Raw genomic sequence first — 13,452 nt, 5'->3', positions numbered from 1 at the left:
TTGTTTGGGCTTCCGAAAGCGGATGATGTCAGGAAACAGTGGTTGCAATTTATTTTTTAACTCTGTCCCTAAGCATTATAACCCCAATTTGCTATTGTGTGCTGCGCATTTTACTGAGGACAGCTTCCCAATAAATGTCCAAACAGCCATGCTATCAGAACATTTATTGTTAACATATCTTGCATCATTTGTTGGATGATTTGGAAATAACCTAGTTTAACAGTTTGGTCAAACCTCTCTGCACGATTTATCTAAACACAAACAAAAAAAAGCATATGAAGCTCTTGTGGTCATATGTATTGTGTACTTGGATTGATACACAATACTTAAAGGGGTCCTATTATGCTTTTTCACTTTTTTGATCATTTACATCTATTTTTGCAGTTGATGTTGATTTGATAGGAATTGTTACTTATTATTGCCATCATACCAAATGATAATTTATTGCAATGATTTTAAATTCAGTTGAGGTATCTGACATATTATGACATAACATTGATCTTTTATATGAAGACTTTAGAGCCATATAGACTATAATATGTTGTTATTGATAAATTGCTCAGAGACCAACCAGGACAGAGGTTATATGTACAAATCATCCAAGCACCCAATTCCTAGCCATTTCTAATATAGGCTACATTTCATTACCATTGCTAAATATTATTAAACTGGAAAGAAAATCCATCTTTGATTGTCAAAAGAATTCCAGGTTCACTTCCCTCCCAGCCAATTAGATTTCACGCACTTTCATCGGTCAGTCGTGGAGGTCTCATTGGTTAAAGCTTTATTTATATAGAACCTTTTAAAACAGTGTTTACAAAGTACTTTACAGAGAGATGCATATGTGCATTCACAGAAAAGAACAAAATGCAAACATAAAAGAGATAAAGTGGGCCTAGTAAAACAATGTACAATAACCAGTTTATATATAGTTTAAATACAACAATAAAAAAAATCAAGGAAAGGTCCTGAAGAAATCTGTTTTGAGACTACTTTTTAAAAGTGCATAATAACTTTTGACAACGTTTAATTCAGGTGCGAAAAGAATTAATATCTAGCGCATGAGCATAGAGAGATTTGTGAGTGCGCAGGACACAGTTTGAGGGAGAGGAGAGACACGTTTTAAGTGCGCGCACTCTCTGAGCGAGAGCAGCGTCTATCTTAGCATGCGCGTCCGGTTTTGTGCGAGAGCAAAGGAAATCCGTGTGCGAGCGGAGAGATTAAATTTATATTTATGTGCTTTAGCGCTACAATAATGCGCTCTCGACATTTGTCATTAAAATAACGCCATATCAGTGTCTTTTTCATTCTATATCAGTGGAATAAACCATAGTTTTATTTCTTTGCATCTATCTAGTGTCCAAAGAAGGAGTTTCTCCTGCGTGTGAGCTACATGGAAATCTACAATGAAACAGTCACAGATTTGCTCTGCGAGAGCTGGAAAAGAAAACCTCTGGAAATTCGTGAAGGGAACTACGTAAGTTGTTCATCTTTCACTGGACTCACACTGGAGATTTGAAAGTAGTTTTAGCTCTTAACCTGCCAACTGTGTCCTCAGAAAAACGTGTACGTGGCTGATCTGACGGAAGAGCTGGTGACGTCTCCGGAACAAGCCCTGTCCTGGATCACCAAAGGAGAAAGTAAAGTTGCATTCACTGATCGTCCGCCATTCTTTATATTTTTGATATACTGTGGTACTTATTTCTTCATCACTTTTTTTTCGTACAGAAAACCGACATTATGGAAAAACAAAAATGAACCAGCGTAGCAGCCGCTCTCACACCATCTTCCGCATGGTAAGAAGCATGATGAACTGGAGTGTGTTTGGAATCTGATTTAGTGTTCATCTCTGAAGCGTCTCGTTTATTTTGTCCATGTCAGATCTTGGAGAGTCGTGAGAGAACTGACCCGGCGTCCGGTGAAAACGCTGATGGAGCCATCATTGTGTCACACTTGGTGAGCTCAAAACAAACCAGGAACCGGTGGTGTGATTTCATTCACTGATGTAATTTAGATAAGCAGCATTTAATATGTTTAGTCAGTTTATTGTTGTTTCCTGTTCCTGTAGAACTTGGTGGATCTTGCTGGTGCTGAGCGGGCGAGTCAAACAGGAGCTGAGGGTAACGATTTTTTCTTTTCTTTTAGTCTGTTGCGTTTAACCCTTATAAGATTTTACTGATTTTGATTTCCTTTTTTATGAATTGATTAATTAATTAATTAATTATTATTTTTAATAAAGATGGTTTCCTCAATCTGAGAAGTTCAAAAGTTGGTGATTTTTAGCTATGCAATTTGAGCAAAAAATGGACTTTCAATAATTGTAAGTGGGCATTAAAAAAGTCGCACTTCGCCTGTTTGCGGTCAAAATTGACTGACCACAGGAAGTGATTGGGAGCAATTTAGTAAACATCTATAATTATTGAATATATCATAGAATTGTTTACAGTTAAAGTGTGAGCCTTTTTTTGAAAAGCTGTTTAATGAATGCAGTGAATTTGGGTAATTTTTTGGTCTGTTAAAACCTCTCTCTTGTTCCTCCATTTCAGGAGCCCGCTTTAAAGAAGGGTGCAACATAAACCGCAGTTTGTTCACTCTCGGTCAAGTCATTAAGAAATTATCCGATGAGAGTCAGAAGTGAGTTATTTCATGACTTACCATGGGAAGTTTTACCATCGTTGAATTAGTGCTGGGCGGTATGACCAAAAATTTATATCAGAGTATTTTTCAAAATTATACCGGTTTCACGGTACATGACGCTATTTCTTTTTTTCATACACCGGTATTCGGTATGAACCGGTATACCGCCCAGCACTACGTTGAATCTGTTTTTGGTCAAGCTGTAGCTAAAACGTAATGTCTTGTTTCTGTTCCATCCAAAAGGGGCTTCTTAAATTACAGAGACAGTAAACTGACCCGGATCCTTCAGAACTCTTTGGGTGGCAATGCCAAAACTGTCATTATTTGCACCATCACCCCAGCCACTGTCGACGAGACTGTCAGCACTTTACAGGTATGAGAGAAGACCTTTTTTTACTCTTATTCTGGATTGATATGGGTAGAGGTATTGAATTTCTTTGGGTTCTTACTGTGGTTAAAGTTTGCTAGTGCTGCCAAACGCATGAAGAACGACCCTCACGTCACAGAGGTCTCTGATGAAGGAGCTCTCTTGAGAAGATACCGCAATGAGATTGTTGATCTCAAACGACGTCTGCAAGAGGTGAGGATGTGGTTCACTTATTTGACAATCATCCAGCAATAACATGGCCCATCATCTCCTCACATGATTGTTTTCCAACTCATTTCACAGGTTTCCTCTGTCACACAAACAACTGCGACCGAGCGAGAATCCCTGTGTCAGCTTCTGCAGGAGAAAGACCAGCTCCGGAGAGAGCAGGAGGACAGGATTAAGAACCTAACCAAGCTACTAGTAACTGCCTCAAATGTGGCCCTAATCCCTAAGGTAACGGATTTCACTAGTTTTAACACTAGTAAACCTCAGTGTTAGTGAAGTCGATGGATCTGATTGTTTAACTGTAAAGGTTCCAAAGAGGAGAGTGACGTGGGGTGGGAAGCTGCTGAGGTCTGCTCGTCTTCTGAATGATGATCTCGGCGTGAGTGACATGAGTTTCGCAGAGCCGTACATCAAGAAGAGAAGAGCTGACTGCTCTCTGCCCAATGAGGGAGAGGGTATGACTGTCTTATCATTGGAGAAAATTAGCTTTACGTGCACTTGCAAATTATAATCCAGTAGGTGTGAAGCATGTAAACGAAAAAAAAAACTTAATCAGAAAAATATAAATATGGTCGGTGTTACTGTCCAAACTGTTGCTCAGTTTTAATTTTTTATGTACAGATGTGGATGAGTTTGACAGCCGGTTTGATTTCACTGCTCTGGAGGAACCCGACATGGAAATGAGCAGCATCACTGTCCGCAGCTCCTCTGAAGGGTGAGGACTCCATTAGTCTCACTACTGTCTCAGAATTGCTTTTACACTCAAAATAGGCTATGTAAATGCTTACCTAGTTTTGTGAACTAAAAATGAACATTCAGGAGGGGACCGTTTTTGTATATAAACTTCAGTGAATAATACATCATGTTGTGTCTTCTGACAAACTTTTCCATGCAAAATTTGATTATTTTATGTGGGCAGAAAGAAATGGAGCCGTGAAATCACTTACAGTATTGCACAGGTCTGATCACGTTTTCATCATTGCATCATTTGCCGTTAGTTGAATTTGAATTGAACTTATTTATCAGGATAAACGCCTTGAGATGTCATCTCGTTTTCAAGGGGGTCCCACCATATCACCATCGTTGAAAATATTAAAACAATTTGCTAAATGCACTCATCAATTAATCAACAAACAGATCAGTTTTTTTCTCAGGTGTGTGGTCTGTCTGATGACAATTAATGACAGTCTCCTCTCCTTCAGGAGTCATTTCTTGGACTCGCCCCGAGCGAGCGAGCTGACGTTGAAGGTGGCGTCTCTAGAGCGTCAGCTGGAAGCAGAAACTCAGTGCAAACAGAGAGCAGAGGAGATGAGCACTGAACTCCAGCTGAAAATCTCCGAGTTGCAGAACAAGCTGGAGGCTCAAGCCACACCATCAGAGGAGAAGACAATCTCTCAGCTGGAGAAACAGATGGAGGCATTGCAGAGTCGACTGGAGAAGGAGGTTCAGGAGAAACAGAAGGCTCAGGAGGAAACCTCCTCACTGGAACTGAAGGTGGCAGAGCTGGCGAAAACTTCAGAAGCCCTGCTGCTCTCACAGCACACATGTGAACAGGTACAACAGCTGTTGTACAAGCAGCTCTTGGTTTTTATTTGAGGTTGGACAGGTATTTGCCCATCCTCTTTGAATAACAGTGATGGGTTTTTAAAACTTCTCTTTCTTCTGACCATGAATATTGATTTAAAAAAAAAAATGTGTTCTGTTTAGCTAAAAAAAGATCTGGAAGAGGCCATTCAGTTCTGTGAGACTCTTGGATTTGAGAAAGTGAGTGAACAACAATATCCTGCATTTTTCTTTGGCCTGTTAAATGTACTTTTTCATTTGGAAATGCCTCATGTTACAGTAGTAAAATGGGTTTGTGAATGCCATTTTGAAAATTATTTTATAAAGGATGCTGTTATTGCCGAACGAGACATGATCAAACACACGCTTCAACTGATAACTGAAGATCTGGAGAGTCTGAAGGCAGAGAAAGACTCTCTTCAGAAAGATAAAGATGCTCTGCAGAAGGACATCGATGAGAGAAAAGATGCAGATGAGTTTGAGAAACTAGAGCAGGAGAGCAAGAGAGAGTATGAGGTGATCACAACAAAGCTTTAAAACTTGAAATTCTCACTTGGATTATTATTCTTCCCAATACTAAGACAATGTCTCTACACATGTTTTTCTGATAATCCGTGTGACCGCTCATAATAAGATATTTTAATTCCTCTCCATACAGAGAGAATTGGAGGCTGAAAACTCCAAACTGCAGCAGGATTTACAACATTCAAAAGACATGATCCAAAAGCTGAAGGTCTGTTCATGTTCACTTGATGTATGTCATGTAGATGGACTCAGTGCTGCTCTTAAAGACCAAAGGTGATATATGAACATACTGTTGTCCTCCATAGGTTGACCTGGCGATGATGTCATCGGAGCTTCAGAAGAAGACAGACCTGACTACTGAGCTACGGAGTTTTGTACGTCACTGAATCACTGCACTTTTATATACTGGTTGTGTATTTACTGGTTTATTTACTTTTATTTACTGGGTTTTCAGTGTCTGATGCTGACATCTGGAGAGAATGTTTGGCCATGGAAACTTTATGCAATATTTATTAACATTTGCACAATTCTCTTTCCCCCTATGCATTGACAAGACCGTATGTTGACTCTAGAAACGACACAATGTGGAGGCGTATGGATGTGGATTCTCAAAGCAGATCTATATGCAGATATTTATATTAACTCTGCTTTCCTGTGGCTACAAATGTTCTGTATTGTTTTTCCCATATTATGCTATATTGCATTCTGCAGAGTGACAAGGATCTTGTCCAGGAAGTGACACGTCTACGGCGCTCTCTTGACGATGCTGAGGGTCTCAGTTTGGAGACCAAGAAAGAATGGGCCTTCCTGCGGACTGAGAACATCTCCCTCAAAGAGAGAGATGTGAGTAGAGTGAAGCTGTAGGGGAGATCAGGGTGTGCAGGTCATAAGTAATTTATTTTGTGTGACTCTGCTTCAATCAGGTAACCCTGACTACAGGCTATGAGAAGATGGAAGCTGAGGTGAAGATGCTTCAGGACAAGCTGGAGCAGGAGAAGTCTCGCTTCAAGAAGATGCAAACGGATCTTCAAAAAGAACTAATGGGTGCTTTCGATGAGAATACCAAACTAACTGCTCTTCTGGATGGAAAAGTGCCAAAAAGTAAGTGAAGGACATACAGAGGGACATCATGATCTGAAGTCAACATGAAATCTAAACTGACTGCTTGTACAGTACTCTCTAAATTCATGTTTACGGTTGAATTGTGAACAATTAACAATGATCATCAGAATGTTTGAAATGCTGATGTTTAAGGAAAATTGAACCAGCCTTAAGGGGATTTTTTATTTTTGTCCATCCATTGAAAGTCAGATTAATTCATTTTCAAGCTTTAAAAGGCGCATAAAGACATTTCAAATGAAATCCATATGAATCAAGTAACTTAATCCAAGTCTTCTGAAGAGACTGAATCACTTTTTATGACAAACAGATTTAATTTAGTTTTTTTTTTTTCACATATAAACAATGATCAATGCATGTGCATAAAGCACATTAGATACAGTAAATGGAATCACAACCATGTGTGCTTGATGTGCAAAAACCATTGAGGTTTGTTGACTTGGATTAAAATACTCAATTCATATGGTTTACTTGTACTATGTCTCTGTGCTTTCTTTATCTGACTTTCAATGGTTGGACAAAAATGATGAAATGAAAATTAGAAGTATCTTTGTGGTCTGAAGATGAACAAAAATCTTATGGGTTTCAACTAGGGATGGGCACGAGTACTTGGACGTGACAGCAACGATCGATCATGAAAACGATGATTGTCCTGATTTTAAAATATATATTTCTCTTTTGGGCGGTATCTGAGGTCTTGATTTGTTAGTGTTAGACAGCATGCCTTCCAGATTTTTGTCCATCCATTGAAAGTCAGATTAATTCATTTTCAAGCTTTAAAAGGCGCATAAAGACATTTCAAATGAAATCCATATGAATCAAGTAACTTAATCCAAGTCTTCTGAAGAGACTGAATCACTTTTTATGACAAACAGATTTAATTTAGTTTTTTTTTCACATATAAACAATGATCAATGCATGTGCATAAAGCACATTAGATACAGTAAATGGAATCACAACCATGTGTGCTTGATGTGCAAAAACCATTGAGGTTTGTTGACTTGGATTAAAATACTCAATTCATATGGTTTACTTGTACTATGTCTCTGTGCTTTCTTTATCTGACTTTCAATGGTTGGACAAAAATGATGAAATGAAAATTAGAAATATCTTTGTGGTCTGAAGATGAACAAAAATCTTATGGGTTTCAACTAGGGATGGGCACGAGTACTTGGACGTGACAGCAACGATCGATCATGAAAACGATGATCGTCCTGATTTTAAAATATACATTTCTCTTTTGGGCGGTATCTGAGGTCTGATTTGTTAGTGTTAGACAGCATGCCTTCCAGAACGGCGAAATAAAGTGAAACTGGATTTGAAAGGCCACAGTGATGCCTGGAATCACTTTGTTCATGAAATACAGTGAAAGATGTGCAGCGCCAGTCTGTCAAATACGTAACAATATAATGAGAACAGGATTGTAATAGGATGTTGTAAATTCTCTGTGCTTTAGTTGACCGTTTTTCAGTGCGCTGCTAAAGGAGGAGTGCAAGGCCTGAATTTCGTTGTGGAAAATTGGGTGAATTCCCTATTTAGGTGGCTCTTATGGGGGATTTTTTTAATTTGAGGGGGAGTTAGGGGATTTTTTAGACATCTTTTTAAACTACAATCATCCAACCTAATTTTCCAAAACGAAATTAAGGCCCTGTTGGTGATTCATATTTATATTGTGAGGAAGAATTAAGTTCACATGCGCGTTCACGTCCTTTTGTGCAGATGTAAGTTGTAAATAGGTATTTATCTGATTATTCTAATATAGGATGCATTTGTCTGAGTTTATTAACCCACTAGCAAAGTGCTGCAGTGTGGTTTTATTCAGTTTCAGCTCAAATGCAATACCTGATATTATTGACTATCATTGGGTTGTTTGAGACGGTCATATTGCTTTTAGATGTTTCTTTTTCAAAAACATTTATATTAATAATGCAGCACTGGTTTTTTTCCTCGTAATATTTTTTCAACAGTAGGCATATACAGAACATTATATCAAAAACACTATAGGATGTTGTTAATTCTTTTTGCTTTCCTTGCCCATGTTTCAGCACGCTGCTATGGCAAGAGCGCATCCACAGCGGGAGTTACACTCTCTGGATATATCACATAACTTAGCTGAAATTCACTTGTATTTGCATTCTTTTGTGCAGATAGTTGTAATGTTACGTTTATGTTGTGTTTCTAGGATATTTGATTAATCTCATAGGATGTGGCATAAAACAGGCTTCGGTTTACTGGAGTTCATCTCTTCAGCTTCACCTCATGCAGCTACTCCTTTTAGGTGTTTCTTTTTTCGATAACATTGATGCATCATAATCTAGCAGTATTATTTTTTTCTAGTCGTATGGTCATGGTTTTATGTCATTTTTATTTGTCAACATTAATTTTCATAACAGTTTTAAAATATTTTCATTATCTCCATGACGGACACACCCCGCCCCCCACACACGTTTTTTTTTTTTAGACCTATTGATGATCTAGATGAGAAATTGACAAAAATGCCCATCCCTAGTTTGAACAGACATGAGGGTGAGTCAATGATGGCAGAATTTTTATGTTTGTGGGAACTGTTCTTTTAAGATTAAACCAGTTGGTGCCCGGAGTGTTTCAGTTACTCTTTTATGTCATTTATAAAAGTAATTTGTTACTTTTGATGTTCACTCTTCTTTTCCCCCTTCACAGATCTGACAGATAGTCTTGTGTTGGAGAAAACTGTCTGCGACTTGCGTAAGGAGCTTGATCAGAGTCATGAGAGGGAGCTATGTTTGCAGCGTAAGATGGAGCATGTTTGTGGGAACTGTTCTTTTAAGATTAAACCAGTTGGTGCCCGGAGTGTTTCAGTTACTCTTTTATGTCATTTATAAAAGTAATTTGTTACTTTTGATGTTCACTCTTCTTTTCCCCCTTCACAGATCTGACAGATAGTCTTGTGTTGGAGAAAACTGTCTGCGACTTGCGTAAGGAGCTTGATCAGAGTCATGAGAGGGAGCTATGTTTGCAGCGTAAGATGGAGCAGATGGAAACGCTTCCTGTTAAAGTGGATGAATTGCACAGACAGGTTAGAGGAACTGCATATCATCTTTGCTAACTTTCTTTGTTTCTACATGGCTTCGTCTCATCCATTATGGTTTCTCAGGTGTGTGGTCTGTCAGAAGAGCTGAGTTCTGTTAGAGAGGAGAGAGACACTTTGATATCCGCTCAGTCCAGTGTGAATGAAGACAATCAGAGACTGAAAGATGAGACGTCTAAAGCTCAGGGTCAGCTGCTGAAGATGGAGAGTGATCTGGTTGATGCTCAGCTGGAGGAAGCAGAACTGAGCCAACAGCTCACAGAGACATCAGAACGGCTTCAGAACATCCAGACAGATCTCCAGCACGTCACACAGGAGAACAGAACACTGCTCACATCATTAGAGGAGGCCACACAGAAGGTCCGTTCACACTTATCACTACACACAGTCCCACTAACTGCCAGATTGAGTGATTTAACACTGTTGTTACCGTGTTTCAGTCGGTGCAGTTGAGTGCAGAGCTGGAGTCTGTTCGTGGAGAGAGAGATGTGCTTTTGTCTGAGAAGATGGAGGAAGTTCAGAGAGACCCAGATGAGATGGAGAAGCTGCGGCACACTATCAGCTCAATAACTGAAGAGCGAGAGCAGCTCCAGGAGATTCTACAGGGCCTGAGAGAAGAGAGAGACCAGCTCAAGAGAGACATGGAGGAAAATGTGGAGATGGTGAGCACTTATTCCTGAAGCCATGTCAAACATGATGATCTCAGCCGACAACAGACCTTTTTTAAACTCTTTTTGTTCTCTGCAGATGATTGAGACTCAAGCAGAACTGAGAGATGCTCAGGAGAAGGTGAAGGACCTTCAGGGAAGATTACACAACCTGGAATCACAGAGAGTTCAGAAGGTCGACCAATATGAGGACCAGAAGAACTGTGAAGATGGACAGCTGGACAAACTACAAAATCAGGTGGCTGAGCAGTTTGACATATATAATTTGCTGTAGAAATATAATTTTTCTAAACAGAAGTAGAAGTATCCACAAACATCTATCAGTAGTTATGGCTGTTCTCAGTTATTTAAATGCTCAGTATTAAAGTGTCATGTTTTTTATTTGCATATAAAGCAGCTAACAGAAGAGCTCAGTGCTGCTGTTTGTGAGAAGGAGCCTCTGCTCACGGAGAGATCTAACCACCATGAGCAGTCTGATGTGATGGAGAAGATGAAAGCAGAAGTCACATCTTTAACACAAGAACGAGATCAGCTTCAGGAGAGACTACGGGAGCTGGAGAGAGATGATGTTCAGATGAAAACACATCTGGAAAAGAAAAATGAGAAGGTGAGAGAAGAATAATCATCACTCCTAATTACACCAACACATGTATGAATAGTTAATTCAAACGGGTCGATCTCAGGTCACATTTCACAAAACCTCAAGAATAATTTTTTTTACAATAGTTGAGTCATGCATTCTGACATTTTTATTTTCAGTTTGTTTGTAATTCTCATTATTCTCACCAATGATTTTCATTAAATATTCATGACTTTACAGTAAATTACGGTAAAACTGTTTTCTCATTTCAGTCTCCACTACTTAAAATAGTATTATTTTTGTGTGTGTGACAGGTGTGATTTAGTTTTTGTTTTGTAAATCCAGTGAACTCTTTAGTGCAAGTTAAATAAGTGAAAGGTTTTGTTTCAGATTCTGCAGGCTCAGTCAGAGTTACAGGAACAGCAGCAGCATTTGAATCAAGAACAAGAAGATTCCAGTGAGGAGAACAATTCTCTGCTTCAGCAGGTCTGTGACTATGACTGTTTTTTTTTCTACAAGGATATGTGAGTGTTTGTGCAGTTTAATCACTGTCTCTTATGGTGTAACACATTCTGCAGATTCAGACACTCAAAGAAGAGCTTGAGACTTTATTAGAGCAGAGAAACCAGCTGACATTGGACCGTCAAGAGACCTCTCAACAGGTGGGACATCAGCTGAAGATCTGAAACTAGCTTCATGTGATGTTGGTCATAAGTTTTATGAATATATTTGATGTTTCTCAGGTGTGTGGTCTGTCAGAAGAGCTGCGTTCTGTTAGAGAGGTGAGAGACACTTTGATATCCGCTCAGTCCAGTGTGAATGAAGACCATCAGAGACTGAAAGATGAGACATCTAAAGCTCAGGATCAGCTGCTGAAGATGGAGAGTGATCTGGTTGATGCTCAGCTGAAGGAAGCAGAACTGAGCCAACAGCTCACAGAGACATCAGAACGGCTTCAGAACATCCAGACAGATCTCCAGCACGTCACACAGGAGAACAGAACACTGCTCACATCATTAGAGGAGGCCACACAGAAGGTCCGTTCACACTTATCACTACACACAGTCCCACTAACTGCCAGATTGAGTGATTTAACACTGTTGTTACCGTGTTTCAGTCGGTGCAGTTGAGTGCAGAGCTGGAGTCTGTTCGTGGAGAGAGAGATGTGCTTTTGTCTGAGAAGATGGAGGAAGTTCAGAGAGACCCAGATGAGATGGAGAAGCTGCGGCACACTATCAGCTCAATAACTGAAGAGCGAGAGCAGCTCCAGGAGATTCTACAGGGCCTGAGAGAAGAGAGAGACCAGCTCAAGAGAGACCTTGAAGACACTAATGGGATGGTAAAGGCTGAATTCAGCTGTAGAGTTTTTATAGTGGTGTATAAATGATAAAGTGAGGTGTGTGTGTATACATAGGAAATGTTTTCTCAGCTTATGCAGGTTCAGCAGGAACACGGCGGCTCACAGACAGACACACAGCATGATGAACTCCTCCAGCAGGTAAACAGAGAGCTTTTCACATGCTCTTGATTTGGAGCACATCAGATACTGACAGGGGTGAAAAAAGTACTCAAAAATTATACTCAAGTGAAAATAGATAAAATTTTACTCAAAAGTCCAAGCATTTGGCCAAAAACATTTAAAAAAAAAGTACAACTTAAATTGTACTCAAGTATTCAAATACTCAAGTAAAAAAAAAATATATTATTATTATTTTTTTTTTATCATATTGAAGCATCTTCTCAATACAAAATGAATCTGTTTAAAAATAAACTGCATAATGTTTTTTTCAGATAGAGAAACAAAGGTTTGGTTAAAGGGTGAAAACAAAACACGCAATGGCACAGGTCAAACACATCTATCTAGTGCATGCAACAACAATAAAATGCAGCACAGCGGAATTCAAAAAGTCCCTTTACATGCCATCCCATATGTATGACTCTTTCTTCAGATGAACACAAACTAAGAGTTTTAGAAAAACTTAATCATTGTCTGCATATAATGCAAGTGTATAACATTCAAAAATTATGCTTCAAAAACTACACAAAGTGAAGACAACGGTAACCCATACAACACCTGTTAATAAATCTGTCGTCTTAAGCGCAATGATAGGCGTAAGAAACGTACAAATACTGATATTTTAAAATTTACTATTGTGTTCACTTTGTGTTCTTTGAAATGTAACTTGTGTTATAAGAACTAAAAATGTGTGTGTGTGTTTTAGGGATGTAACGATTAATCATGATAAAATTCCCCACGGATAGTATTACAGTTTCATTTTTTAATTATCATTAAAACCGTATTGGATTACCGTGATTTGAACAACTTGCGATAAATAAATACTGTCCAGCATAAAGCACAGTTTTCATTAACAGTCTCACGTGCGCACAGCACGCAGAGTAGTTTCGTTTTGAGTGAAAACAGGGCGGAAAAGCTGGGAGGTTTTAAAAGAGTGCTAAGGGAATTATATGAATGAATTAATTATATGAATGTACCTCTGAAGGTTCTGACTGACTTCAGAAACGATTCGATGGCATTTTGTTTTCATCTTCGCTCCATGTAATACCTAAAGGAAGTGTTCTTAATCGCAATACTGCTTTGTCCACGGAGTTTACGGGAAACAGCTGTAATTCTGCTTTTCCATAAGCGCCACCTGCTGTCAAGCGAGTGGATTTACAGAGACTTACATTTACATTCAGC

General features: G+C 39.0%; 1 protein-coding gene across 1 annotated transcript in view; it reads left to right on the top strand.

Annotated features, from left to right (window-relative positions):
* cenpe (centromere protein E) overlaps window positions 1–13,452 on the top strand; it is a 42,111-nt gene that overhangs the window by 3,587 nt on the left and 25,072 nt on the right. Inside the window, exons 5-32 of the mRNA XM_016563089.1 lie at window positions 1,358–1,477; window positions 1,559–1,640; window positions 1,729–1,796; window positions 1,882–1,956; window positions 2,069–2,120; window positions 2,547–2,634; window positions 2,881–3,010; window positions 3,098–3,217; window positions 3,308–3,460; window positions 3,540–3,687; window positions 3,854–3,947; window positions 4,435–4,786; window positions 4,940–4,996; window positions 5,123–5,311; window positions 5,454–5,528; window positions 5,626–5,694; window positions 6,032–6,163; window positions 6,244–6,421; window positions 9,349–9,494; window positions 9,573–9,866; window positions 9,947–10,168; window positions 10,254–10,412; window positions 10,569–10,781; window positions 11,145–11,240; window positions 11,333–11,416; window positions 11,498–11,791; window positions 11,872–12,093; window positions 12,184–12,252. Coding sequence (XP_016418575.1) covers window positions 1,358–1,477; window positions 1,559–1,640; window positions 1,729–1,796; window positions 1,882–1,956; window positions 2,069–2,120; window positions 2,547–2,634; window positions 2,881–3,010; window positions 3,098–3,217; window positions 3,308–3,460; window positions 3,540–3,687; window positions 3,854–3,947; window positions 4,435–4,786; window positions 4,940–4,996; window positions 5,123–5,311; window positions 5,454–5,528; window positions 5,626–5,694; window positions 6,032–6,163; window positions 6,244–6,421; window positions 9,349–9,494; window positions 9,573–9,866; window positions 9,947–10,168; window positions 10,254–10,412; window positions 10,569–10,781; window positions 11,145–11,240; window positions 11,333–11,416; window positions 11,498–11,791; window positions 11,872–12,093; window positions 12,184–12,252 — 3,981 coding nt within the window. The remainder of the gene's footprint in view (window positions 1–1,357; window positions 1,478–1,558; window positions 1,641–1,728; window positions 1,797–1,881; window positions 1,957–2,068; window positions 2,121–2,546; window positions 2,635–2,880; window positions 3,011–3,097; window positions 3,218–3,307; window positions 3,461–3,539; window positions 3,688–3,853; window positions 3,948–4,434; window positions 4,787–4,939; window positions 4,997–5,122; window positions 5,312–5,453; window positions 5,529–5,625; window positions 5,695–6,031; window positions 6,164–6,243; window positions 6,422–9,348; window positions 9,495–9,572; window positions 9,867–9,946; window positions 10,169–10,253; window positions 10,413–10,568; window positions 10,782–11,144; window positions 11,241–11,332; window positions 11,417–11,497; window positions 11,792–11,871; window positions 12,094–12,183; window positions 12,253–13,452) is intronic.

The sequence above is a fragment of the Sinocyclocheilus rhinocerous genome, unplaced genomic scaffold, assembly GCF_001515625.1.
Source record: "Sinocyclocheilus rhinocerous isolate Xijiao unplaced genomic scaffold, SAMN03320098_v1.1 scaffold920, whole genome shotgun sequence".
Taxonomy (NCBI): domain Eukaryota; kingdom Metazoa; phylum Chordata; class Actinopteri; order Cypriniformes; family Cyprinidae; genus Sinocyclocheilus; species Sinocyclocheilus rhinocerous.
Note: the sequence above shows the minus strand (reverse complement) of the source record. Positions and strands in the feature narration are given on the sequence as shown.